Below are 12209 nucleotides of genomic sequence, written 5' to 3' on the forward strand. Positions count from 1 at the left end.
TTATATGTGTTTGAATGTTATGCCAGAAGAACTGTTACCTATCCCCATCCATGAAATTTTGGGGGTCTGGAACAGATTAAACAAATTAATTCCTTTGGGAAATGTTGATTCGGTTCTCGACAAATCGGAACTCGAACAGCCTTCTGGAACGGATTAAGTTTCAGTTCCGAGGTTCCACTGTATATTTACTAAAGTGAGAATTAAAAGTGAATTCAGATTGGATTTCAAATTTAAAGTAAAAATGAAATTCAGGGTATGTGAGCCCAGTTCCCCAGTTTTTTGTCAAACCGGTTTAAAGTGTTTTGGCAACAAACAAAACTATTCTAGCACCCATACCAGATTTGTTCCTTCAAATATGTGTATTTCTGTAGCATATTTACTAACCTCATGACCATGTTACCAGACACCCAAAAAATGAAGGAATGATGCCCCCTAGTGGCCACCTACCTATAATTATCTGTTATCATCATCCAATGTAGATAAATGTAAAATACATTTCTGACACCAAACATTCAATTTCTAGCAAACACCCGTATTTGAAGGGTACCTATAGGCACCAAAACAAACTTTAGTTTAATGAAGCAGTTTTGGTGTATAGAGCATGCCCCTGCAGTCTCACTGCTCAATCCTCTGCCATTTAGGAGTTAAATCACTTTGTCTATAAAGGCCTTGCCACACCTCCCATGATGTGACTTACACAGCCTTCCTAAACACGTCCTGTAAAGTGAGATCTAATGTTTAAACTTCCTTTACTGCTAATTCTGTTTAATTTAGAATTTCTTATCTCCAGCTCTGTTAATAGCTTGCAGGAGCCAACTCTGTGTTATTAAAAGATCAAATTACAGACCAGGAGATCACAAACACTGGCCAAAATTAGCGTTGATATTAGTTTTTTGCATTTTTTTAACACACAAACAAATATGAATGCTAAATTGGCCAGTGTTGACAGGACATACCCTATTTGGGTTGCCTACTTTTACAAATGGTATGCCATCATGGGGGTAATTGTCATTCATGGACTACCATTCGGTCTCAGAGGCAACATGACCAGCCTGGCAAATTTCAATGTGTAGAAACTGAAAAATGAAACATGCTATATTTGACCCTGTAACTTCCCAAAAACACAATAAAACCTGTACATGGTGGGTACTGTTGTACTCGTTAGACATCACTGAATACAAATACGTGGAAAAGCAAACAGTGTTATGACATTCCCAGTTAAAATGCCACGCAGAACTTAAATAACAGCATTAATTAATCCTAATTTCTCACATTTTCTTAGATTTTATTAATATAACATTATGTTTCTTATATGAATATTAGATGTGAGATAAAAGGCCTGCTTCTCCTGAACAAAATGATATATAGCAAGTATAGGTTGACTTCACACGAGAGAGGTGAATTATGATTGAACAGACATATAGTCAAATGCCAGGTTTTGTTTCGATCAGAACGTGTACAATTGCCTCTGTCCTTAAGTGGTTAAAAACAGTAAAGATCTGTAAGTTGCTGCCATCTACTGGCTGTTTTCAGCATTACAGGCATTAAACTCCAGCGTCCTGATTATACTGTAATCTGTGCTGGGCAGCAGTGATCACAATCAGCATGTGGCCATGATGGGAGACCCTGCCAGAGACTGTCCTGATCCTGGGGGTCTCTTCTGAGCACCTGCCATCGCAGAAACAATGCAGCAAAATGCGATCTGCTCAGCTGCAGGGTTCTCAATGGATTTAAAGGGCTCTATACAGCGCTGCATACATCAGTCAGCAGCCCTAGCTGACAGAGGGGAGCCACATGCATGAGTGATACCTAGGGTACCTTACTCTGAAAAGGCAGTGTTTACAGCAAAAAGGCTGCAGGGGCAGGCTATACTCATCAGAGCAAATACATTAAAAAGCTGATATAAGTAACATATAATTAATATAGAAACAAACCTTCAGAAATATATATGTGTGCCAGCAGAGTGTAAACGAATGATACAGGAATAAATGTATACCGGACCTTAGAGTGGCCGGGCTCAACGTACAGAAACAGAGAATAGTCAGGGATAGGCCAAAGTCTGGAAAACCAGAAATCAGGGATAGCGAGGTAAAATAGTACAGATAGGAGAATAGTCTATAATAGCCAAGATCAACACCAGATAGACAACAGGAGATGTAAAACGCACTAGTAGGAACCAAAACAGAACCACAACAGGGCCTGCCCTAGAACCACAACAGGGCCTAAAACAGAACCACAACAGGGCCTAGAACTAAGCCCTAGCAAGCTATTTAGTGTGGCTCCTGAATTAGGTAGCCACACCTCCATAACATATGAAAAAGTAAATTTCCATGTTATGCGACATCATGACGTCGGCACACAGGCGCAGCGTCATAAAAGGGGGGAGGAGTTACAGCAGCAAGCGATCGGAAGGTTGGAGGAGTAAGGAGGACCGTGAGGGAGTCCAGAGAAGGCCTGCAGACCTCCCCAGGCTGTGTCTCAGGTATCATAAGATACCTTGATACAGCTGCTGCAAAATATAAGAGTGATTACTATTCCATATTTTTGTCATAGGTTATACAAGAATAAATGGTATCATCAAATGTTAGATTAAAAGGTGGCAGCTGTGTCCCATTTTGTTGTAATGTATATAGGCATCTTTATATTTGCACAATACAGGCGTAAACGCAAATATAAATAATGTTTAGTGTTAGAGTTTGTATTTATACATAATCCTCAGTGTGCCTGATTCGCCTCCTCATTTGCATTGTGTGCCTTGGCTGTGCCTGGAAGAACAGGACTGTGAAGTCGATTGTTTAATCTTTAATATAAATGTAAAAGTAATGTAGAATGACAGAAAAAAAGGTCAGCACATTTTCAATTAAAAAAAATAAACATGAAAGGACCATTAATGTCACCCAAGCCATTTCAACTCAATGAAGTGGTCTGGATGCAGCAGCCCTGTAATCTCAATCCTTTAATGTAAAGCAATGCCGTTGAATTGAAATGGCAATGTTTACATTGCAGGGTTATATGCACATCTAGTGGTTGTCTTCCTGACAGCCACTAGAGGCCCTTCCTCCTCTCCTGCATGCGCATTAGGTCTCCCTTTAAGGTGATGAAGCGTTATTAAACTTACATTTTACCAAGGAAAGGGAGGTGGACAGTGCTGACAAAGCTATAAGTTCCCTTTAATAAAAATAATAATAATAAAAAAAAGTTAACACAGATGATTTTAACATAGTGTAATATTGTAAGAATGTTTCCCCATTAATATCTGCTCAGTGATAGCCAGGTGCACAATACGCAGATTTGTTGACACCTGGCCCAGTACATTCTTTGCTTTTCTTACCTGGTAATAGTACCCCCCATATTCCGTCTGATAATCGGGGGTCGCCCTCCTGCTGACTCCAAGCACCCCTTTCACCAGCTCGTCACAGCCTGAATAAAGCAGATAGCATTCAGACCATTTGTACAACATTTCTCGCATTTTATTTTTAGAACAGATCAAGTATGCTATCAAGGCAGAATAGGGATTTTTTCAAGATTATTTAAAAAAAAAAGACAATAAACATTTAATGTCAGGGAGAGCAAAGTGTAAAATACATTTGAACAGTCACAATCTATTGTAAGAGCTAATAAGAATCCAGAAGATGTTGCTATGGAGTAAAATAGCCGCTCGCAGTCACTATTGCTTATTCCATGTACGGATTACAATGGCTTCTAAGATATTAAAACGTTTTGATGACTTGTTCCTTTAAGTGGCATTCGTCATCTGCGACTTCCTGTAAGTGATTGCTGTGGGGTCAATTTAAAGGACACCCTCACCACGTCATCTCAATGACGTGATCTGGATGCAGTGGCTCTGTACTTTTAACCCTTTTAATGTAAAACATTGTGGTTTTGTAAAAAGAAGCCTGATCTCCATATGTGAGCAAAACTGGGCTCCGCAATCGAATGTTTCTGGCAGCAGAATTTAATTGGAGGCGCGTGGCGTTTTGCCGCGCATGCACTCTCCAATCCAGTGGAAGCATTTGGACAAGATCACAGGTGGAGCTGGAGGCTGCAGGGGAGGAGACCAGGTGCTGAAAATGAGGTGGATACTTTGTATTTAGATTATTTTTTACAGGACAGAAGGGGGGTGGACAGTGTTTGTCACGGCAAGGGTGTATAATTTATTATTACACACTTGGAATATTATCCTTTAATGTAATTTGTGTAGTAAATGGCACAAATTACAGAGATGCTATTGCTGAGGTCAACAGGGGTTACATCTTTTGAAGCTGGGACCCCCACAGAGGTCAGTTGACAGTTGGCTCCCAGACTTGGTGTCGTCTAGTCCTTGGGGAAGAGGGATTATTATTACGCTGCCTGTGTTTTACCTGTTTTTATCCTGACTTCCAGCGGAGATACCGTGATTATACTGCTACTCCGCTACAGTGAGTAATTAGGACTTCTGTATTTGATCCTTTTTGTATTTATCTGTTGTTGGTGTAAATAACTTGTTTATCATATATTGTTATATGCACTGTGACTATTCTTTGTTCATAATAAACATTCATTTATTAAGTTCTACCTTTGTCTGGTTAAGAATCACGTTACCTGAAGAGACTAGTTAGTATTTTTGTAATTCCTTAAATATTGTACTAAGTAATATTTGGTGGGTTTTATTGTTGATTTACCTGGGTGACCAAGGCACCCCATTTATAAATTGTCTTGGTGGTGGCAGCGGTGGGATAGTAATGGTTATATTATTATGTTTAAGTGTGGGTGGTGTTAATAAGGGGGATTTTGTCATTATTTCCGGTCTAGTGCAGACAAATAGTGTTCTTTAACCCTTTCACCATCACAACTACGTCATGCACACTCTTGGAGTAGGGTGTGTTCGTGACAGTGTTCACGTTGCAAAAAGGGACTCTATAGTTCAGAAAGAACAACTGTTCCATTTAACAAATGCGTTAAATAATGCGATATATGTATATACAAACAATAGAATCTTACCTTTAATGGCAAGTACCCCGTGACAGAACTGCTTGAAATTGATCTTGCCCAAGTCATTAGGGTCCAAATATTTTGCAAGTTTTTCCACCTGGAAAAGAAAATTGAGAAGTGAAATGATTTGTCCCGATTCCAGTGTCGCAAAGCACCATTTTATACCGATCTCCTTCTTAGAGAGAAACAATGCAGACTCCCCCTACCAAAAATAAATAAATCAGGAATACTTCAATGATTTATAGGCTTTACCATCTAAAGCCTGTGACGTCCAGTTGTTAGGCCAGGTAAGACACAGGTCTGTTCAATATGTCTCTCTTTGTATAGTGCAGAGTTTCAATGGCGATCTTCAAAGGAGAAAGAAGACTGTATGTCTGTCTGTCAGTCTTAAATACGGTGTTCGGGTACGCATACTCAGACTGCACGAATGGATCTCTCTTTTCTTGCAGTGACAATGGGCGGGTTTGACATAACAACGCTCCTGTCAAAGGCAATTTCCTTTGAATGAAATAGACACTCTAAACATCTACAGTACTTTATCTTGCTGAAGTGTGTTATGTGTGAAGATTGTGTCCTCTTTCTTTTCTTCATTTGGAAAAAGTGCCGAATTTAGTAGAAATTGACACTTTTATAAATTAACCTTGTTACACCGCTCGAGCTGTCAGATAGCCGGACCTGTTACTTTCTGGTTGTTTATCTAAGTAGAGCTAAACACTGGAGGCAGCAATTGCCCAGAGCACATGCCTTGCAAAGACTTCTCATTGAGCTGCATTTGGAAGCCTGTGATTGGACAGCCACAGAAAGTCTGGGCAGGGTTAGAAGGGGAGGGCTTGTAAAGGTTGCAGACAAGAGCTCTACAGCTTTTATAAGCTGTTTTTAGATATACCCACAATGCAAAAACACATAACTAAATGAATGTTTATTTTCACTTGGGGTATGTACTAAACTGTGATTTAAAAAAAATGTATTTTGGGAGTGTCCCATAACGTCTCCTGGTGTTTGTCCACATTCAGGTTCTTTAAGCCTGACCACAGATTCTTTACTTTCTATACAGGACCAATCTGAAAGGGCTGAGCCCAAGTTTCTGTGTTCTGTGTACATGTGAAACATTGTAGCGTATGTACCAATCGAACATCTCCCTTCCACAAGATAAAATGCGTCAGACATGCGACACTTATTATTTAATATTAATTCCTTGTCACCAAGTGATAGACCTTGAACATAAATCTCACAGATCGCCCCCAAAAAATGCCTTTGAAATACAAATGAAAGTCCTTATTCTGTCATTGCCGGAATGAAGAATGAATTATTTATAGAAATCAGGAATGAGCTCTAAAATAGGGCAATGCTACAAGAGCTGCCAGAGAGAGTGGGCCAAGAGAGCTTGTTATGTGGCAGAGTTTATACTTATCTTGATTAATTTATTGACTTTGTCCTGATCCTAAAAGTACCATATTTAGCTGCAAGTTGGGCAGATGTCGAATTTTCCTTGTATGGTCCAGGATTTAGAGGACCTGGTGTGTGCATCTTCTGTTAGTGCTACTGATCCCTGGTGTGTGCATCTTCTGTTAGTGCTACTGATCCCTGGTGTGTGCATCTTCTGTTAGTGCTACTGATCCCTGGTGTGTGCATCTTCTGTTAGTGCTACCCATCCCCGTGTTTGCTCCCTCATGGTCTAAGGGGAAATACTCCTTTCTGCTGTACACCTGGAAGCCATGTGTGTCTAGTTAACCCTTTAAAGTGTCATTGAATAAAAAATGATCTGGGCGCAGTGGCCCCGTCATTTTGGTCTTACAATTGAAAGCATTGCCGTATTGTAGATATGTTTTCATTGGGGGCTAAACAAACCTGTAATGGCACTCACGCCATTGCATGGACGTCGAATGTCCTCTAAATGGTTATCATCGGGAAGCGTTGGATTTATTGCCTCGCTATGAGAAACACTGGATTACTGGATTAAACGAGAAGAGGAAGAGGACACAGCGTCCGAGAAGACGTCATTGAAGGTGCAGCGGGCGGATGTCCGGAGGGAGTTTCAGTGCTGGAAAAAGGGTAATGCTTTTTTTTAATCAAATGTAGGGGGGGCCCTGAACCTAATAGGGAGTAGGACAGTGTAGCGTGATGAATACATGTCTGTATTCCTAGCGCCATAGTGTTTCTTTGATGACCAAAGATAGAAGAATTGTAACAAACCAGACTTTAAATAATTGAAAACAACACAGAGATGGACACAGCTGGTTAGGATATAAGGATAGAAAGCTGCCACCCAATAGGCACACTCCTCAAAAACCTATGTAATTAACTGGCAAGCAAACAAACAGTGTAAAAATGGGTAGGTACTCAAAAAAACACCAGAGGGCGCTAAGTATCCAGAATGAAGTGAGGGATACCTATAAAAAGTTCCAAAGGAATCCATGTATATATTAAAGTAACATCGTTTATTAAGATGTAAATCCGAAAGATAAAATAAAACATAACAACAGTACTATTGCAAGCCCAGGAACAAGTTCTGAAACAAACCACTAATGCCAATGTATAAGTGCAATCGAAAGCCCCGCTGGTCGTGACTCCTAGGGGCTAAAGAATACCTTCCGATGTGGCATGGTGGTAATATGGTCCTTGTACTGGGTAGTGGATCTTGTTGCCCTACGCGTTTTGTCCCGTTGCAGTCAGGACTTCCTCAGGAGCTGGAAAGAATCTAAAGTTCTCTTCGTCGTGATCTTCTTAAATACCGGAAATCTTTGCGTCCAATTGGATAATAGCGCATGCGCGCGTAGGCATAATCCTCCGTCTCGTCACGTGCATTGGCGCACAGAATCACGTCATGCACTGTGACTACAAGGGAGGGCCTAGCACGCATGCGCAACCAGCATGGAACCCAACAGAACTTAATGGACACCCAAATCACTGCTACAAGCTGACATAGAGTTCTATTTGAGTAGAAGTCACTATTAGTAGCGAAAATGTAACATCTGATGTCACCTGTAATGCAAACACCTTGGCTAGTACCACAAATCAATTGAATGTATAGAAATATATATGTTACATAAAAAATAAGAATCTGAATAAATATATAAAAGATATTTTAAAAATTGATATAAGTAGGATTGAATTTGTGGTATACCTCACACTCTCATGCACAAAAGATACAGAAATTCATAAAATACCATAATATTAAAATTGATATCTATAGTATCAGTTATCAGAATATATGAGAATCGACAGAAGGGATACGTAAACTTTCCTATAAAAATATGCATAATAAATTTGCTATATAATGCTAGTAATCTAAAACACTGTGGTTCTCAATCAGTAATACAATATATATAAAGGAGTCTTGTTGGTAGATATACCGGTAGATGGAAAAAGCTGTATTGAAATAAGTGCTGCATTGGGACATATGAAATAGAAATAGAAAAAAAAATCGAATAAAAAAATGTGAATATGAAAAACCAGAAAGCATATAAGATGTAAATATAAGAAGCAAAAAAGTCTTAATAAACTACGTTATTCTCATATATACATGGATTCCTTTGGAACTTTTTATAGGTATCTCTCACTTCATTCTGGATACTTAGCGCCCTCTGGTGGTTTTTTTTTTGAGTACCTACTCATTTTTACACTATTTTTTAAAAAAATTAAAGGGATACTATAGTCACCAAACCAACTTTAGCTTAATGAAGCAGTTTTGGTGTATAGATCATGCCCCTGCAGCCTTGCTGCTCAATTCTCTGCCATTTAGGAGTTAAATCACTTTATTCATGAACCCTAGTCACACCTCCCTGCATGCGACTTGCACAGCCTTCCTAAAATCTTCCTGTAAAGAGTCATCTAAAGTGTATCCTTCCTTTATTGCAAGTTCTGTTTAATGTAGATTTTCTTATCCCCTGCTATGTTAATAGCTTGCTAGACCATGCAAGACCTCCTCTATGTGATTAAAGTTCAATTTACAGAGCAAGAGATAAAATTGTTTACGGTAACGTACATCTGATTGAAAGTGAAACCAGTTTTTTTTCATGCAGGCTCTGTCAATCATAGCTGGGGGTGTGTGGTTAGTGCTACATAAACAGAAACAAAGTGATTTATCTCATAAATGGCAGTGAATTCAGCAGTAAAATTGCAGGGGAATGATCTATACACTAAAACTGCTTAATTAAACTAAAGTTGTTTTGGTGACTATAGTGTTCCTTTAACATTTAAACCAGAAGACACTTCATATGACCACATGGTGCACACTTCATATGAATACATGGTGCAAATCTGGACGGGGGCCGCCATACCCCTCTAAGACAACCCAAACTACAAGAGGTCCAGGCACTCAGGGGTGGAATAAGGCAGTTTGAATGAAACTTAGTGCATATTACAAGCTGCAACGTTTCTACCTCATACTGAGGTATTCATCAAGCTTGATAAAGACCTCTGTATGCGGTTGAAACATTGCATCTTGTAATATGCACTCATTTTCATTAAAACTGTTTTATTTCACCCGTGCGTACCTGGACCTTTTGTGTTTTAAATATTTAACATCATAATGAAATGTTTAACTCATTTAAAAACCCCAAACTAATTACTTTGGAGTTGTCCTTTAACTCAGCACAAGTCACTGTTTAGTCAATAGTCCGCTGAGTGATTCAAAGCAAACAGGAAGCTAAACAAACTCTTCACTCTGCTAAAAAAAAAGTGCTATTTTCACAGTTTATTCCTCTCTCGTCTGCTTAAATTAGCTTTCCACCTTCCTCCACAGCCAGGGTAGTGTGAAATAAAATGATCGCAGTGCAGCATTGCTAAGAGAAGCCGGACGGTTATATACCTCTGAGTCCGCAAACTATTTTATTTCATAATTGCTTGGTGTATGAGAAGCCTTCTTAAATTCTCAAACAAATTAGTCTTTCTTTCTTTTATTACTTAAAATTGTAAATTAAATAGAAAATCTCTCAGGACCTTCAGTATCAACAATTTCCAAAAATCCAAATTAAATCCAAACACATGGAATTAAGATTTATGGAAAGCATGGGAACGTGGGAGGATGACTGATGTTTACAGAAAGTCGGCCATTTTGTTACCAATGGGCTTAATATTGTCCTAAAGAAATGCTCAATAAAGCATACCTCACAACATTTCACATGGCCACAGAGGGACACTTTGATTTTAGAAGGGTGGGTGGTGGTGTGGCCAATTCTTACAAATTTTAGGTTCCTTACTAATAATTTATGGAGCTAAATTCTAAAATTTACACAGACTGATTTCTAAACACATTTATTGTAGTTTAAAGACACATTTCTTGGAGTATTATTGCTGTGGAGCAAGTATACTGTGCTCCTAGAAAAGAAAGACAGAGAGGGTTGGGCTTAAAATATGGACTGTTCCTCCTAAATAGGGACACTTGGAAGGTATGAAAAACTAAATTTTACATGTTAGGCCAAAATAGGTGAAATGAAAACATATTTGGCTTGGAGAATTTTTCCAATTCTGCTCTTGTGGCCTAAGATTCTGAATTCATTTTGTATTCTCTGTGAATGACTGACAGTTTACATTTAAGTGATTAATCTTATTAAATCACTGTCATGAAAGAGTTGCCAATTGTCAAATGTCTGTAAATTTCAGCCTATTCGCTATAATAAATATAATGAAACATTGAATCTGTAATATTTCTCCCTTACACTTGGCACTGTCTTAGCGTTAGAGGTGCTCACGTTGACGTGACTAGAAGTTTCTATTGAAGGTTTTCTGTAACATACAAACCATTTGTTTTCACCTTCCCAAGCAGACATTTTGTCTGAAAACACAAATCAAGCCGGCAATATTATGACAACGCCAATATGTTTGTGTAATGAGTGTGTATACGGCAGTTCCGTAGATGACCATATTGTCAGTGTGCAGTGTTTCTGTTTACAGACATCTTATGCCATCTGCCCCAATATGGAACGAAATTGTTCACCGGCAGCTGGGACGGGATGCAGATTCTTGTAAAAACATGATATTTTTCGCTATACACCCAAACCTCCTCCGATCCTAACCATTTCTATATACCTAACCCTCCCACTGCCTTATCCCTCTCTATATACCAACACTTCCAACTGCCTTATCCCTCTCTATATACCTAAACCTCCCACTGCCTTATCCCTCTCTATATACCTAAACCTCCAACTGCCTTATCCCTCTCTATATACCTAAACCTCCCACTGCCTTATCCCTCTCTATATACCAACACTTCCAACTGCCTTATCCCTCTCTATATACCTAAACCTCCAACTGCCTTATCCCTCTCTATATACCAACACTTCCAACTGCCTTATCCCTCTCTATATACCTAAACCTCCAACTGCCTTATCCCTCTCTATATACCAACACTTCCAACTGCCTTATCCCTCTCTATATACCTAAACCTCCAACTGCCTTATCCCTCTCTATATACCTAAACCTCCAACTGCCTTATCCCTCTCTATATACCTAAACCTCCAACTGCCTTATCCTTCTCTATATACCTAAACCTCCAACTGCCTTATCCCTCTCTATATACCTAAACCTCCAACTGCCTTATCCCTCTCTATATACCTAAACCTCCAACTGCCTTATCCCTCTCTATATACCTAAACCTCCAACTGCCTTATCCTTCTCTATATACCTAAACCTCCAACTGCCTTATCCCTTTCTACATACCTAAACCTCCAACTGCCTTATCCCTCTCTATATACCAACACTTCCAACTGCCTTATCCCTCTCTATATACCTAAACCTCCAACTGCCTTATCCTTCTCTATATACCTAAACCTCCAACTGCCTTATCCCTCTCTATATACCTAAACCTTCAACTGCCTTATCCCTCTCTATATACCTAAACCCCCAACTGCCTTATCCCTCTCTATATACCAACACTTCCAACTGCCTTATCCCTCTCTATATACCTAAACCTCCAACTGCCTTATCCCTCTCTATATACCTAAACCTTCAACTGCCTTATCCCTCTCTATATACCTAAACCCCCAACTGCCTTATCCCTCTCTATATACCAACACTTCCAACTGCCTTATCCCTCTCTATATACCTAAACCTCCAACTGCCTTATCCCTCTCTATATACCTAAACCTTCAACTGCCTTATCCCTCTCTATATACCTAAACCCCCAACTGCCTTATCCCTCTCTATATACCAACACTTCCAACTGCCTTATCCCTCTCTATATACCTAAACCTCCAACTGCCTTATCCCTCTCTATATACCTAAACCTTCAACTGCCT

General features: G+C 39.3%; 1 protein-coding gene across 1 annotated transcript in view; it reads right to left on the minus strand.

The window, feature by feature from the left end:
* RAB11FIP4 (RAB11 family interacting protein 4) overlaps window positions 1-12209 on the minus strand; it is an 81341-nt gene that overhangs the window by 60962 nt on the left and 8170 nt on the right. Inside the window, exons 2-3 of the mRNA XM_063456187.1 lie at window positions 4981-5068; window positions 3332-3420 (exon numbers count right to left, since the gene is read on the minus strand). Coding sequence (XP_063312257.1) covers window positions 3332-3420; window positions 4981-5068 — 177 coding nt within the window. The remainder of the gene's footprint in view (window positions 1-3331; window positions 3421-4980; window positions 5069-12209) is intronic.

Source organism: Pelobates fuscus, chromosome 5, assembly GCF_036172605.1.
Source record: "Pelobates fuscus isolate aPelFus1 chromosome 5, aPelFus1.pri, whole genome shotgun sequence".
Taxonomy (NCBI): Eukaryota; Metazoa; Chordata; class Amphibia; order Anura; family Pelobatidae; genus Pelobates; species Pelobates fuscus.